Genomic DNA, 14279 nt, shown 5'->3' on the forward strand with positions numbered 1-14279 from the left:
AGCTACGCTTGGAGAAGTTTGCTGATGATACCTGTTTTTCTTTTGTTAAGGAAGTTGTGCTTGTTCAAAGAACTCTCAAATATTTCTGGCATTCATTTGAAGTATTTATATCGTATTTATTACTCTTACATTGAAGTATTTGACAGTGAAACAGTGAAAGTTGGTTTCTGAAAAGTTCTCCTACTGTAGGGCATATTTGACAGTAGTTTTAGAAGCATGGTTGGTTGGAGGACTAAGAAATTTTATTCACAAATTAAATGTTATGAAAGCTGTACCCTATGCAGCCTCTAATTATGAGCCCTACTAAGCAGAGAGCCTTTATTTACATACCTCATTCTAATATCCCCATTCTTGTATTATCTGACATTGCATTAAGGTACTTTAAATGGGATTGTAACAGGAAAAAGGTATAGCATAAACAGTAAACATGATGCAGCATGAGCACCCTGGTTCCAGGGGTGGTAGGATGTACTCCCTCTTAAGAACGAATACTCATAGCACAGAGATTATTTCTTTGATATTCTGAATGAATTCAACATGTGATGTTAATGGGATCCTGATGCCTTATAACAAGGTGTAGGGTTTTACCACTTGATTCCAGTATCAGGGCATATGCTATACTGAAAAACACGTAAATATATTTTCATTCTAAAGCTGTGAATTTTTTTTCCTTTCTTTCTTAAGTGTCCTTTCCATGGAAAGATAATTCCTCGGGATGAGTGTGGGGTTCCTACCAATGCAGAGGACAGAGCCAGAGAAGAAAAGATGCGCTTTGAGAAGCAAGCAAATCAGCCAGGTTTGTGTGTCCATAGCATCTGGAAAAAATATCAAAATATTAGGTAGAGGTGAAGATAAACTTTGAGAATATGCATGTGTATTTTACAAATGCTTAGAGAGTATAAAATGTTTACAATATCTATAATTTATTTACATTTTACATCAGATTACTTTATTTATAGTATCTACAATTGGACAACAGTCTCAGAACAGTTGGACAAGTGAGGTGCAATGTATGGATGAAAAGCTGATCCTTTCATTGCTGAAGACACAAGTTAAGATACGCAGAGCTGTATCATATTTCCATTTTGCTCCTGGCCACATTCTCTCATATAAATCCCCAAATTTTAATTTGCAGATAATTTGTGATGATTCTTTCTTGTCTCATAAGTATGACTGAATATACACACAGAATAAGGTTAGCTGTGCAATTTGTTCTTTATTTTCAGTGATTCTCATAATGTTCCTAACACTTCTCAGGCAGTAGTATTATATTATTTATCGTGAAGAACATTATATTAAAAACCAGATGCAGTTCTGGAAAGGACATCCTCTAATCATGCTGGTCCCCAAGAGTTTTGATTACTGCAATGTAACAATAATATTATTAGGACTGCTGTGAATATTAGCAAAGTGTTTTTGTTGTCACAATGCAAGAACTTAGTTTTATATCTTTTCGTTGGTATTTTCTTGTTTTACAAGAATTCTTGGCCTTGTTACGTTGCACTCCAAATTAGTGAAGTCCTCACCTAGAACTTTGTCGGCATTTTAATTAGTCTGATAGTAGGTACAATATTTGTATATTACAGTTTACTGTGCCATACTTCATTTTGTTCTTAAACAGCGGGAATAGATAACAAAACTAATGGCTTGATCCTTGTATCCTAGCTGCTGCTTCCAGATAGAATGCTCTAAAGAGAAAGCTCATCATTACCAGGATTATTTTATACCGTTTTTAGCTGAGGTAATGCTCTGAACTGTTAGGTAAGGAACAAAGACAGTGAGAAAGGCAGCAAGCAGTGAATATGCAGGCAGAAAGACTTCCAAGGAGAGTAAGGGACTTGTTTTGTTTTTTTTTTTTTTCCAGTAGTACAACTAAACTTCATTAGCAATAACAGAAGGCAGATTTTCATAGAGTCCTAGGGAGACTGCAACCAGGAAGCAACTGGAAGTTGATGGACTACAAAGGAGGATAGGAGAGAGAGATCTATTCAACAAGATAGCGTATAATTGGAGGGAACAGATTTGCTTTCAAATTTATTTACTTTTTATTTACTCAGCCTTTCCCTTATGAAGAAAGGCTGAATGACTTGGACTTGTCTAGCCTGGGGAAGAAAAGGCTCCAGGGAGACCTCGTTGTGGCCTTTTAGTACTTGAAGGGAGCTTATGAGCAGGAGGGTGACAAACTTTTTACACAGTCCAACAGTGATAGGACAAAGGCAAATGGTTTTAAACTAAAAGAGGAGAAACGTAGATGTTAGGATGTTAGGAAGAAATTCTTTACTCAGAGGTTGTTGAGGCTGTGGCACAAGGTGCCCAGAAAGCTGAGTGCCCCGTCCCTGGAGGCATTCAAGGCCGGGTTGGATGGGGCCCTGGGCAGTCTGATCTGGTGACTGGCAACCAGTCTATGACAGGGATTGGAACTCAGTGATCTTTAAAGTCCTTCCGACCTAAGTCATTCTGTGACTGCTACTGAGCCTTTCACCAAGTCTCTGGTGTGGGTGAGGAAGTGCCCTGTTCACAGGCAGTTCCATCCTTGTCTGGGTAGAGAGAAGTGCTCTAAGCTGACCTCCAACCAGCAGCACAGGAAATGGGCTGACATAGTGAAGTCAGGCCAGAGATGTAAATGTTGTGCTTGAAAAATGAAGTTCCATGCTTAGTTGTGACAAACTAAAACCAGCAACTTAAGCTAGTAGGTGTTTGTGAGGGACTAGTTTCAAACTGGAAGCTAATACTCTGATAGAAAAATCACTTGTGCTGAAAAATATTGATTTCTTTTTTTTATTCTGTGGAATTGCCATTGCTCTAGGCTAGACATAATACTTATTTTTATTACAGTGTCAGCGCAGTGTTGTTAGAGGCTTCTCACCTCTGGCCCACAAGGATGTATATGTTAGTCCCAAAACACTGTTGACATTGCGATGTTGCATTATTGAGTGCCATTGTTAAGCTGAGATGTCACACAAAGGTCCGTCCTGTCTGTCTGGGGAGATACTGGGCAAGCTCAACTGCTTAATTTATTGGACAAAACCTTAAAGGTTTCTAAAGCTTTTATATACCAAATGTCACTAAATGCTTTTATCCACTGCTTATTATTTCTTTCTTTTTTTTTTTTTCCTGTGCCTCAGAATTTTCATTAGCCTTTAGAAATGCTTTTTTTGGTTGGTTGGTTTGGGTTTCTGGTTTTGGAAGTCGGGGGGGAGGTTGCTTGGGTTTGGGTTATTTTTGCTTTTTTGTTTGGTTTGGTTTGCTTTGCTTTGCTTTTTTGCGTCATGTCTGAGCAGTGCTGCTCTGGAATATGCAAAGTAGAAATCCACCATAAGTGCTTTGGTCTTATGACTGACAGCATCATTTCCTAATGGTGACAGCTGGAAAAATGCCAAACATTAAAGCTGAGATATTGGTTGCATTATTAAATTCTACCAAAATCTTCCTACATCTTTTTCTTTTTGGATGGCAGTGGTTCTTTTCATCCTTGAGTGGTTGAAGAGGAAAACAATTACACAGAAATGACACAGTTTGTGTAATAATGACTGTGTTTTGACAACATTATCGTTGATATTATATATCATTTTTAAAATGAGTACAAATTTTGTAATTCTAACTAATGTCCACAAAACGGTGCTTTGGGCTCTTTGGTCCTCAAACAATGAATCAGGAGGGATTACACTGACCTGCTAATCTGTAGTGTTCATCCTCTTCCAATAGTTCGCACACAGGAGCAAATTAAGTGCCTATTTTTTGTGTCAAGCCTGCAGAGTATCTGGTTTTTCAGCCCTTAGTGACTTGTTAACAAACAGGTATCAGGACAGGCTGGTGAAGGCAGGCCGCTGGCCAGTCAGATGTGAAATAGCATCTCTTTACTAACTACAGTATTGATTCCCGCCTACCCCTGCAAACTGTGTAATTTTCTTTTCCCTGCTGCTAAACTCAGTAACAATGTATGAAGAGCTTTAGGGGCCCATCAATGCTCAAAAAGGCTGCTCTTCCCTGGCATTCTATTGATTTTTCTCAAAGGCTTTTAAATTGCTCCTTCATTTTACTCAAACGCTCATTTCATCTCTACTGGATGCCGGCATTTTTTCGTTGTGTTTAAACAATTGCTCCATTCACTGGGTTCCTAAACTGTGACGCCTTCTTATTACTGGGAGATAAACTGTTTAGACAGTTTTCCTTAATCTTGGATTAATCGTTCCTGTATCTGAATTGTACTGTTCTGTATTCATTCAGTTCAAAAAAAAAAAAAAAAAAAAAAGCCACTGAAGAAACCCATCTCTTAAGTCTTATGATCTATCGAGTATACAGGTCCTATTTTCTCCCTCTGTGATTCTCCTGCCAAGTTCTACACGGCTCCATTTTCCTCATGCTTTTTTTGTTGCTGTTGTTGGATTTTAACCTCTTTGCTTTTGCATATCGTACCAATAGGTTTGATCTAACCAATCTAACGCTGGCAAATAACTTTAGCAAATAGCTCTGGGATTCCTAAGCACTGCATTCTGAAGTACCTCTGGCCTTCTCAAACTGTTAGCAGTATTTGTCATGTTTTGTACATAAGTGAAATTGTCATTTAGAGCTCTACATTTTCCCAAAGATGTTAAATGAGAGTAGAAGTTTGGTGTTACAGTTTCTACAGTTTCTGCTGACTTACTTGAATCTATATGACAAATGGCTGGTTATTAAAACAAGGAATTTTGACTTTCGTGCTGTGTGGGTAACATTACTCTCAAACTAAATGCTCAACATGTTTATAAAGTGGTGCCATTTTCTTGAGTTTACATAGATATCTCCAGGTAGAAAAACAGACTGTCCTGTGGCCACATGTTTACTTACTGCTGCTTTTATCTTTCATTCTTGTACTGGTGTGCAAAACTGTGCTAATGATGAAAGATAAGTGCTTCCTCTAATTTACAGTCTAATTCATTTATGCTTATTCCCATGGTGACTACTGTGCTCAGAATTCACTTAGTGGGGTTGGATTCTGAAGCATTAAGGATTTTATAGAACTGTAAAACAAGTTTTTGAAGAAAGATGTTCACATGGGCTATTGTCAAGAAACCTGATTTAAATAATGAATCTGATGCAGCGTGGTATAGTTACAAAGAGTGACCCTTTCAGATGCAAAATTGGGCTTATGGCAACAAGGTCATGTCTTATTCAAGAATTACATGTCAGATGCCAGTTACATTTTGAAGCAAATAAAATCAAATGCAGAAATGTTACAATATTGCTATTTTATAATATTTTATATGGGTAGTTACCTGTTATTCTCTAAAATTGACAAACTCCATATTTTTCATTTTTAAGCTTTTTTTTCAGAATTTATTCCTGAAAATAAGTTCCACAGCTACATTGTTGGCACTTTGTTCAGTTCCTAAAAAATGATTGCTGTGTTTATGTCAGCTCTCCTGCATGGAGTATTTTCCTTGGAACTGTGTTGCTGTAAAAGTCTTCATACAGAACAGTTTTATCTACAGCAGGTAATAATAGATACTGATCCCAGACTGGCAGGGCTTTTTTATCAAGGTCTGTGGTTTTGACTAACTGCTTTATCCTCCTCTCCCTTTATGTACACAACTTAAAGCACTGACTCTGCCCTTGCCTAGGGGCGACAAGAACCTTTACTTTAGGTAAGGCTGCAAATTCTGCTTAGGCTTGAATTTTCAAAGTGCCTGGTTTTTCTTATGAACAGAGTGGCGGGATCCAGAATTCATGAGAGAAGTCGAAGCAGCCACGGGAGTGGATCTTGGTTCCTCTAAAAATAATGGGAGAGGAGGAAAAAAGAAAGGGAAGAAGAAATACCCAAATCTGACAGACCTGAAGCAGCAGGCTAACACTGCTCGTTCCCGGCTTGAGAAGATAGTCTTCAATAAGTAAGATACTTATGTTTTCTAAAGCTTGCTAAATTATTGTTTCCCTTTATTTTAGTGGTATTTTTGTTTCTACACAATAAACAGCTTCCTCTGCCAGTGGAAGAGCACAAATGCCTTTTGTGCTGCTGGAGAGTAAAAACCAGGTGACAGAGGTTATTTCTTAGAGTGTGATTTGCAGCTAATTTATAAAATTTTCCTATTATTTTTATCATCATTTTCATCTATTTTAGCCTGTAATTGTTGTAGTGTCTTCTTTTGGATGGACATTTGTTAATGGATGGATGGATGCTACTGCATGCATACAGAAAGCATTGGATGTGGAAAGAGTGACACAATTTACAAACCAGACACACTGTAGTAGCATAGATGAAGTGAGAACAAAGCTTTTTTTTTTCTTCTTGAAAGCCTGGAATGGGTTGTCCTAAGCAGAACTGTAATAAAAGTGTGGGTCTGAAATCTTGGCTTTTCCCATGTGGTTGCCCTCAAGCTTTTCAGAGACCTCCACAAACTTTCCTGAACTTTGTCCTGTGTGTCTTCTCTTGCTCTCGTGTGTATTAAATTTGTAGCTCAGTCTGTGCAATGCTTCCCAGTACAGTGCACACACAGCAATTCTTTGTCTGTATTATTCACAGAGATACTGCTAATGCATTTTCTTCTCCTTTACTGAGAACACAGTCAAGAAAAAATATTCAGATCCTTGTGGTACAGTGTTGCTCACATCATGGCACTGTCAGTACTTCTCCCTTTCTGCTCTGCACAAGTGCAAACAGTGGAAAATACTTGGATTGAAAAGCAGCAAATACTCAGAAATGTTAAGAACCTAACATAATCATAACTTCCACATGTTGAAGGCTAGGCACTAAAGCACATGATTATTTATGCGCCCTCACCCTTATTTTCAAAAATGCAACCAATAGCTATTTATTTGCAAGAAAGCTCGGCTTCCCTGAGGTAACCATTCAAGGGATAGATTGAATATTCTAACACTTTGCCCTTGACATTCACACAACTTGCTGGCTCAAGGTAAATGGAGTTTTGAAACTCACGTAGTTTGTAAGTAGCATGATTCCACTGAAGGAAGGATATTACAGAAAAGCAGTCAAGTAGCACAGGGCTGCTACTCCAAGCGTGGCACCAAAGTGGTTTGTAGGATGTCTTCCTCTCCCAAAACAGGTTTGTGAATGTGATGCTTAAATTCTAACAAGTCTCAGTGTTGAAATTCAAGACATTGTCAGTTAACTCTGTACCTCCAGACCTACAGCAGTAAAAACATGAACCTGCGTTGCTGAAATGCTTCAAGCTACTGTTATTTAGGGACCACTAATTAATTCGGATAACTCCAGTAACTGCAGGAAACATGGGCCTTGTAGAAATGTGTTTGCTTAATTTTATGACTCTACAGATGGAACTACTTTTTTTTTTATCATTCTGAAACAATTTACTTCTGGAAAATACCCCATGCTATCCCCATGGACGCCCTTTGGCATTTAAACATTTTTGGCAAAGATGTGTTCATGACTTACATAGGCATTCATGAGAAAAAAAATTGAAGCAGGCTGGCTCAGATGCAAGTGGGAGTCCACAACCCTCCTACAAGCTGAATAGGTTTTAGAATATTTAGTAGCACCATAGGCCAGCTCCCCTGCACTGTTTCTTGTGTGTAGTCTTGGTTAGGTCTGTTTGCAACAAAAACTTGTCTGAGCATGCTCTGGTCTTCATCAGAAGGGAAGCAGGTGCAATTACTTAAAGTTGTTAAAACTGAAGTAGTCAAAGCAAAGTGAATAGAGGAAGGTTGTTAAGTCAAAAAAGCAAAAATATTAAATCATTAGTGACTATTCCCTAAATATATTGTACGACTTGAACAGCATCCAAGATATTTGTTTGAATTCAATTTTCCCTTTTATGATGCAGTAGGTATAACGGCTAAATCCATGTTGATTTCAATTACAAAGTAGATCCTTTCTGTGACAGTTTCATGTTACTTGATCTTAAAGTCGAAAACCATGCTGTTGTAATAATATGAATTTGATATCAGCTTTAATGAAATAAATTTCAAAAGCTGTTTTTGGTTTACTCTGCTCTGTGCTAATGATTATGAGTGTGTGGTAGTGCCAGGTATAGGGAATCAAACCTGTCATGTTTTAATAGGTTTCATGCTTTGCAGCACTAAACAAGATGATAACCTTGACTCCTTATAACAACCCCAAATTACTTGAAATGTATAGGTGATAAACCAAGGCTCTCATCTGCCAATAAAGTTAAGTGAAATTGCACAGAGATCATCAAAGTGGGATCTCATTTCATTTACAGTATCACACAATCCAGGGGTGCTAATGTAAAAACTACATGACATGAAAGTGGCAAGGCCACTCGCCACTGCTAAAGGCTCACTTTTCTCCTACCAATTAGGCAATATTTGAAGAGCAAAACCATGACCACATTTTCTCTACTCTGTTAACTTTATTGGCAGAATTTTGTTAAAAGAAACCCACTTTCAAGTTTGGTTTTTTTTTTCAGAATGCTAGCTTTGATTACAGTTGCTGCTGAGAAAATCTTTAATCCTGCTATTTAGAACCACTATTGAGAGGTATCCTCTGTTTTCAGATGTTTCAAAATAGCTTTTAAAGTTAAACCATTAAAGGGAACAGTTAGTTACAACAAAAGTCAGATTGCCTCAGAGGTAACCAGGGGAGCAGAGCTGTAGTAGTGTGTAGACCTGATCCTGAGAAGAGTCACATCACCTGGTGGATGCCTTTTTCTCATTCTACCAGCCACCCTGCAGCATCTGCAGAGAAAGGCAGACTGCAGTAGTGTGGAGGTTAACAGACTCGAAACCATCCGCTTTGAGTGAAGGAACAGGCAGACTGTATTTCTAGAGTATAAATGGAGACATCAGTCAGTGCCACATCCTTAAACTGGATGGAGTCCCTCAGACGAAGCCCTTAGCTGATGTACCTTTCTGAGCAGCAGAACACTGAGATCTTTCCAGAGGAGTGGCAGATGACTTCCTTTCCCAGAAACAGTGGCAGTGTGATGACATACCTGCAATCAGTCTCAGCTGTTTGAGCATTTCTGCTAGAAGCACCCAAAGTAACTAATAAAAATTGGCAGTCTGGAGTCCACTGAAGAATAAAATACCTTGGGCATCCCCTACTTAGCTGTGCACTGTACCTTTCAAAGGTTTTTGTAGAGACAGATACACACACAGCATTCTCTTGATTGCTACTGCTGCCTTCCCAACTAAAGCTCTGCAATGTTAATTTCTCTCTGCATATGACATTCTCTCTGCTGTTTCCTTCAAATCGTGTTGTGCTCACAGATGAAACAGTTGTTGCTCAGCAGTAAGGAGGCTGATGGTCTAAGAGGTTCTAACTCTTCATACAGCTGATAAAACTGATTTTTAGGAACGTTGGAAGGAAGTTGCTAAATAAGTTACAGTTAAACTTTCCCTTATGAAAACATTCTAGATTTTGGAGGTTATATTTGGTAGGTGTTTCTGAGTATTAGTTTAGTTTTTTCATCCTGGTAGGTATTTTTAGTTGTGTTGTTTTTTTTTTTTTTTTTTTTTAACCTGTAGAAAGGATAGATGCTTTTGCAAATCAAGTTTACATATGACTATCAGAAAATAGCACTAAGAAGATAGAATAGACAGCTATTAAACTGAAAAGCTTTAGATTGGTTTACTCCTGCTAATAAAATCATTGCTGAATTAAACTATTTGTATTGCTACAGCTAATTTGGTTAACAAGACTGTGTTCAACTCCAGTGCAGCATTCACAGGCCTGATGGCAATTTATCTTCGTTCATTTTTCCCTCAACATTTATAAGTAATCTGAGATTCCATAGAATCAATACAGGAGCCTTTATATATTTTTTGTTTCTCTTGCAGAGGTGCTGTCAAACGAGTGGTGAAAGCAATGAATCAGATGGACCAAAGAAAGCATGAGAAGTTTGCCAACCAGTTTAACTACGCACTGAATTAAGTTGTAGCAAAATGCAAAGGTGAACAAAAGTGCAACTGTACAAAGCTTTAGCGCAGGCCTCCATGTTTGAAATACTGTGCTGTGTGAATTTTTACTGGGATTACTTTTTAAAGTGTTTTTAATTTCTAATTTATTTTACAATTAACACGAATTTTGGCGAAGATGTGATAGTACATAATGGACTTAATACACTTAGTGATAAGTATTGGAAATTTACCTGAAATAGAACTTATTTATGACTTCTGCATACTCTGAGTAAGATGTTCAGGGCCTTTTTGCCTTCCTAAGGGACCAGTATCATTTACACATTGTTTGCCAGCACAGTTGTGGTTTGCCTTGACTTTCATACCTTCAGAAAGATGCCTTAGAAACAGTTTGATTTTCACTTGAGGTGGTAACATGCAGGCTATTTTCTCAGCCTTACATTCTAGAAAGACTACTACATCAAGCAGCCCCCTGGCTCCAGCACCTCTGAAGGCTACTTGCATGTGAACTGGAAAAAGCCAAACACATTCATGATCAGAAGACAACAATTTGATTTCAGCAGGTTTACAAGCCATTTCAAACTCAGCAGCTGTGGCATCAGTGTATAAGCTGAAATTAAGTTGGTCTTGATCTCCTTCTTGACTTCCCACTAACTTTCTGAAATGAGTTTGGAAAGCATGTTATGATAAGTTGTGGAGATATAGTTAAAATGTGCTGGAGTTTAAGAGGTGCCAAAAAAGCTGCATTACAAAGAGGTTTTTTAAGAAAATTACTCAGGTGGCTTACTGAGTAAGTGAACTGCCTGACTTCAATCAGTTAAAAAAACAAAACAAGAAAACAGTTACATTAGTTTCAATCCTAGGAGTGCATGTAGGGACCTAAATACACACAAACACCTGAATGCTTTTAACACATTGGATCCAGGTGCTTGGTGTCTGTGGGGCTTATTATTGACAGTGTTTAGTTCAATCTCTCCTAACTGCTTTGCTGGCTATCATCATCATGTCAGAAGTAGAATTAAATGAAATAAACATTGACTGATTGTGCTCCTGTGGGGTTTCAGACAGCTTTATCAGTGAAGGAAGTTGGGAGTATCAAGGAAGATAGTGTTTGAACTGAATTTCAGAACGAAAGTAGAAGTCTTCAGTAAAACACAGAACACAAGTTAGAATGGATTCTCTACAGCACCAGTGTAGTTACTCACCTGCTTGAGATACTTCCTAGTACAGCAAGAGACTCCCTAGGAATTTAAAATGGAATCCTGTGTAGGTTTTGACCACCTGAGACAAGAGCTGATTTACAGCTCTGCCATGTATCTGTTGACTTGCACAAGTACTGCTAAGAAAGCAAGCAGTGATTATTTAATCTTCCAGATCTTTGCAGTTTGGAAGACTTTTTTCTCTCCAACACATATTTAGAATACTTCTACACTATGACAAATAATAAACAGCAGCTGTTAAAGCAAGAATTTCTTAGTTATTTACTGCACTGGAAACCAAAGCTGTGTGTACTGGCCATCTAGCTAACAGCGAAGGCTGCAGCTGAAAGCACAGGCTAGGATGGTACTCATCACCAGATCAGCTGAATCAACTGATCAACTGGTTTTATTTATTGGCAAAAACAAAAAAACAAAAAACAGCAGAGCTCACATACTTGAATGCAGTGTAGCTCAATGAACACCGATATTACAAAATAGTCCATATGAAAGTTCTTGGTCTTGGAGATATTAATATTTATGAGAATAGTTCCATTGTTGGAGACTTTTGAGCCTGCACTGACTGAAGGTCTTCATTTGTGTAGGTGCGTTTCTTCTGATCTCTGTAAAAAAAAGGGGAGAAAAGGTGACACGCAACCTTTTGACACGAAGTATCAGCACAAGCAAGCTTCTGGGAAACAGTGGGCGTACTTCAGCTCATAGAGTTTCCACTTCGAGTTTTCAGTAAAACAAAAAGCTCTCATGACCAAGATTAGAAAAAGGAATGGTTTAAAGCTGTGAGAAAATAAGCCAAGCAAATTATACTCATCTACAATGCTTCTTAAGAGCCATATGAGTTCTGAATTATCAGCTGAAACTTCTTTATTCTTCTTTTGAGGCAAGGATTTTGTTCTTCAGTTAGTGACAAGGATTTCTACACCCACTTGTGTATGAAGTGTTTCTTCGTGTTTTGGCCTTGAAGCAGGAGAGACAGCTGGCTACTCAGAAATGCACATCAAATGCACTGCCTCCTTAACTCTATGTTAGCCTGACCTTTGTACCATTAAGGATCTTCCCTTCATCCATAGTGTTTGAAGAAACACATGCTTCCCCTCCCATGTTAATTATTGCCTCATTTACTCAAAGGCTTTGCCAAGTTTCACTTTTAGGAGTATACATACAACAGATTTTGCCTTTGTAAACATCCTCATTAGAACTGGTCAGACATAATTCAGCGAAATTTAAGAGCTTTCTCCTTTTTCTGGGTTCATCTGTGGCTCTGATGGAGGAAAAAAAAATAAAGACATCTATCACCAGTGATATCAGAAAGCAAGAACTTCTCCATGCTTATTCTTAGTAGAGCATGATTGCATCTGGCAAGTAAAAACTCAAAAGGAAGAAGCTAGCATGCATAAATTTGGTGCTGATGAAGGTGGGAATGAAGGCGCTGACCTCTAATAGAGAGCACAGTGACAAACAGGTTTGGTATGAAGTTTGAGCAAAATCATAGAATCATAGAATCACCAAGGTTGGAAAAGACCTAAAAGATCACCCAGTCCAACCGTTCACCTATTCCCAACAGCTCCCACTAAACCATGTCCCTCAACACAACATCCAGTCTTTCCTTGAACACCCCTAGGGTCGGTGATTCCACCACCTCCCTGGGCAGTCCGTTCCAGTGCCTGACCACCCTTTCTGAAAAGTAATACTTCCTCACGTCCAGCCTGAATCTCCCCTGCCGTAGCTTGAAGCCATTCCCCCTGGTCCTATCACTAATGACACGAGAGAAGAGGCCGACCCCCAGCTCACTACAACCTCCCTTCAGGAAGTTATAGAGAGCAATGAGGTCTCCCCTGAGCCTCCTCTTCTCCAGGCTGAACATTCCCAGCTCCTTCAGCCTCTCCTCATCAGCCCTGTGTTCCAGACCCCTCACCAGCTTTGTTGCCCTCCTTTGAACACGTTCCAGGGCCTCAATATCTTTCTTGCAGTGAGGGGCCCAAAACTGGACACAGTACTCGAGGTGCGGCCTCACCAGTGCTGAATACAGGGGAACAATCACCTCTCTGCTCCTGCTTGCAACACTGTTTCTGATGCAGGCCAGGATGCCATTGGCCTTCTTGGCCACCTGGGCACACTGTCGGCTCATATTCAGCCGAGCATCAATCAATACCCCCAGGTCCATTTCCTCTACACAGTCCTCCAGCCACACCGCCCCAAGCCTGTAGCGTCGCGTGGGGTTGTTGTGGCCGAAGTGCAGGACCTGGCATTTGGCCTTGTTGAAACTCATCCTATTGGCTTAAGCCCAGCTCTCCAGCCTATCCAGGTCCCTCTGTAGGGCCTCGCTACCCCCAGGCAGATCCACACTTCCAGCCAATTTGGTGTCATCTGCAAACTTACTGAGGGTGCACTCGATGCCCTCATCGAGGTCATCAATAAAGATATTGAAGAGGACAGGCCCCAGCACCGACCCCTGGGGAACACCACTCACGACCGGTCGCCAGCTGGATTTGACTCCATTTACCACCACTCTCTGTGCCCGGCCCTCCAACCAGCTCCTTACCCAGAACACATCTAAAATAAGAGCACATCTCTCTGAAGTTACTGATACAGAATGATGGGGCCATGCTCACCTCTTACATGATAACTTCCAGTTTTATTATCAAAACTTACTTCAGGATTTGCTGAAAAATTCTATTAGAAAAGTGTAACCCTTAAATGCTCTTAAATTGTGTATACTTAAATAAGAAAAACACAGGATTTGGTTCTGCATGGACAATGTATCATACTGTGTAAAACAATCTGTAGGTTGGTGACAGCTGTATGTTCAAGATGACATTAAGGAAAACAAAAGAAAATTACAAAAAAAAAGTTCAAATTAAAGCACTGTTAAAGTGGCCGATAAGGTTGTTCCTTATTATAAAGAGCTGCTAGCCAGAGACAAGAAATGCTGAATCTCAGGAACCTAGCAAACAAAAGCCTAATTTAGCATGCAGTGGAGTAGTTCAACAGCAGAGATAGCCATCTGATGGTGTTTCATACCCATGAAAATACTTCACTGTTCATGGCTCATCCAGTGCTATTAATTAATGATTGTAATCATGGAGATAGAAACGTCCTCATAGAGTACACATCAGAGAAGGTAAGAAGATCTGGATGTTTTGGCAGCACTTAGGTGATGAAAATGAGTCATTAAAGCCATGCCTTTTGAAATGATACTACCATGCTGAAAAATACCACGCCATTACAGGA

General features: G+C 39.3%; 1 protein-coding gene across 1 annotated transcript in view; it reads left to right on the plus strand.

Moving 5' to 3' along the window:
• The window catches only part of UVSSA (UV stimulated scaffold protein A), a 51574-nt gene extending 39027 nt beyond the window's left edge, over positions 1–12547 (plus strand). Inside the window, exons 11-13 of the mRNA XM_042812174.1 lie at positions 685–796; positions 5687–5867; positions 9757–12547. Of these exons, the coding sequence (XP_042668108.1) occupies positions 685–796; positions 5687–5867; positions 9757–9850 (387 nt within the window). The 3' untranslated portion in view covers positions 9851–12547. The remainder of the gene's footprint in view (positions 1–684; positions 797–5686; positions 5868–9756) is intronic.
• Positions 12548–14279: the final 1732 nt, after the last annotated feature.

This window comes from Centrocercus urophasianus, unplaced genomic scaffold, assembly GCF_019232065.1.
Source record: "Centrocercus urophasianus isolate 14NV4802_14NV808 unplaced genomic scaffold, USGS_Curo_1.0 seq_13, whole genome shotgun sequence".
Lineage (NCBI taxonomy): Eukaryota > Metazoa > Chordata > Aves > Galliformes > Phasianidae > Centrocercus > Centrocercus urophasianus.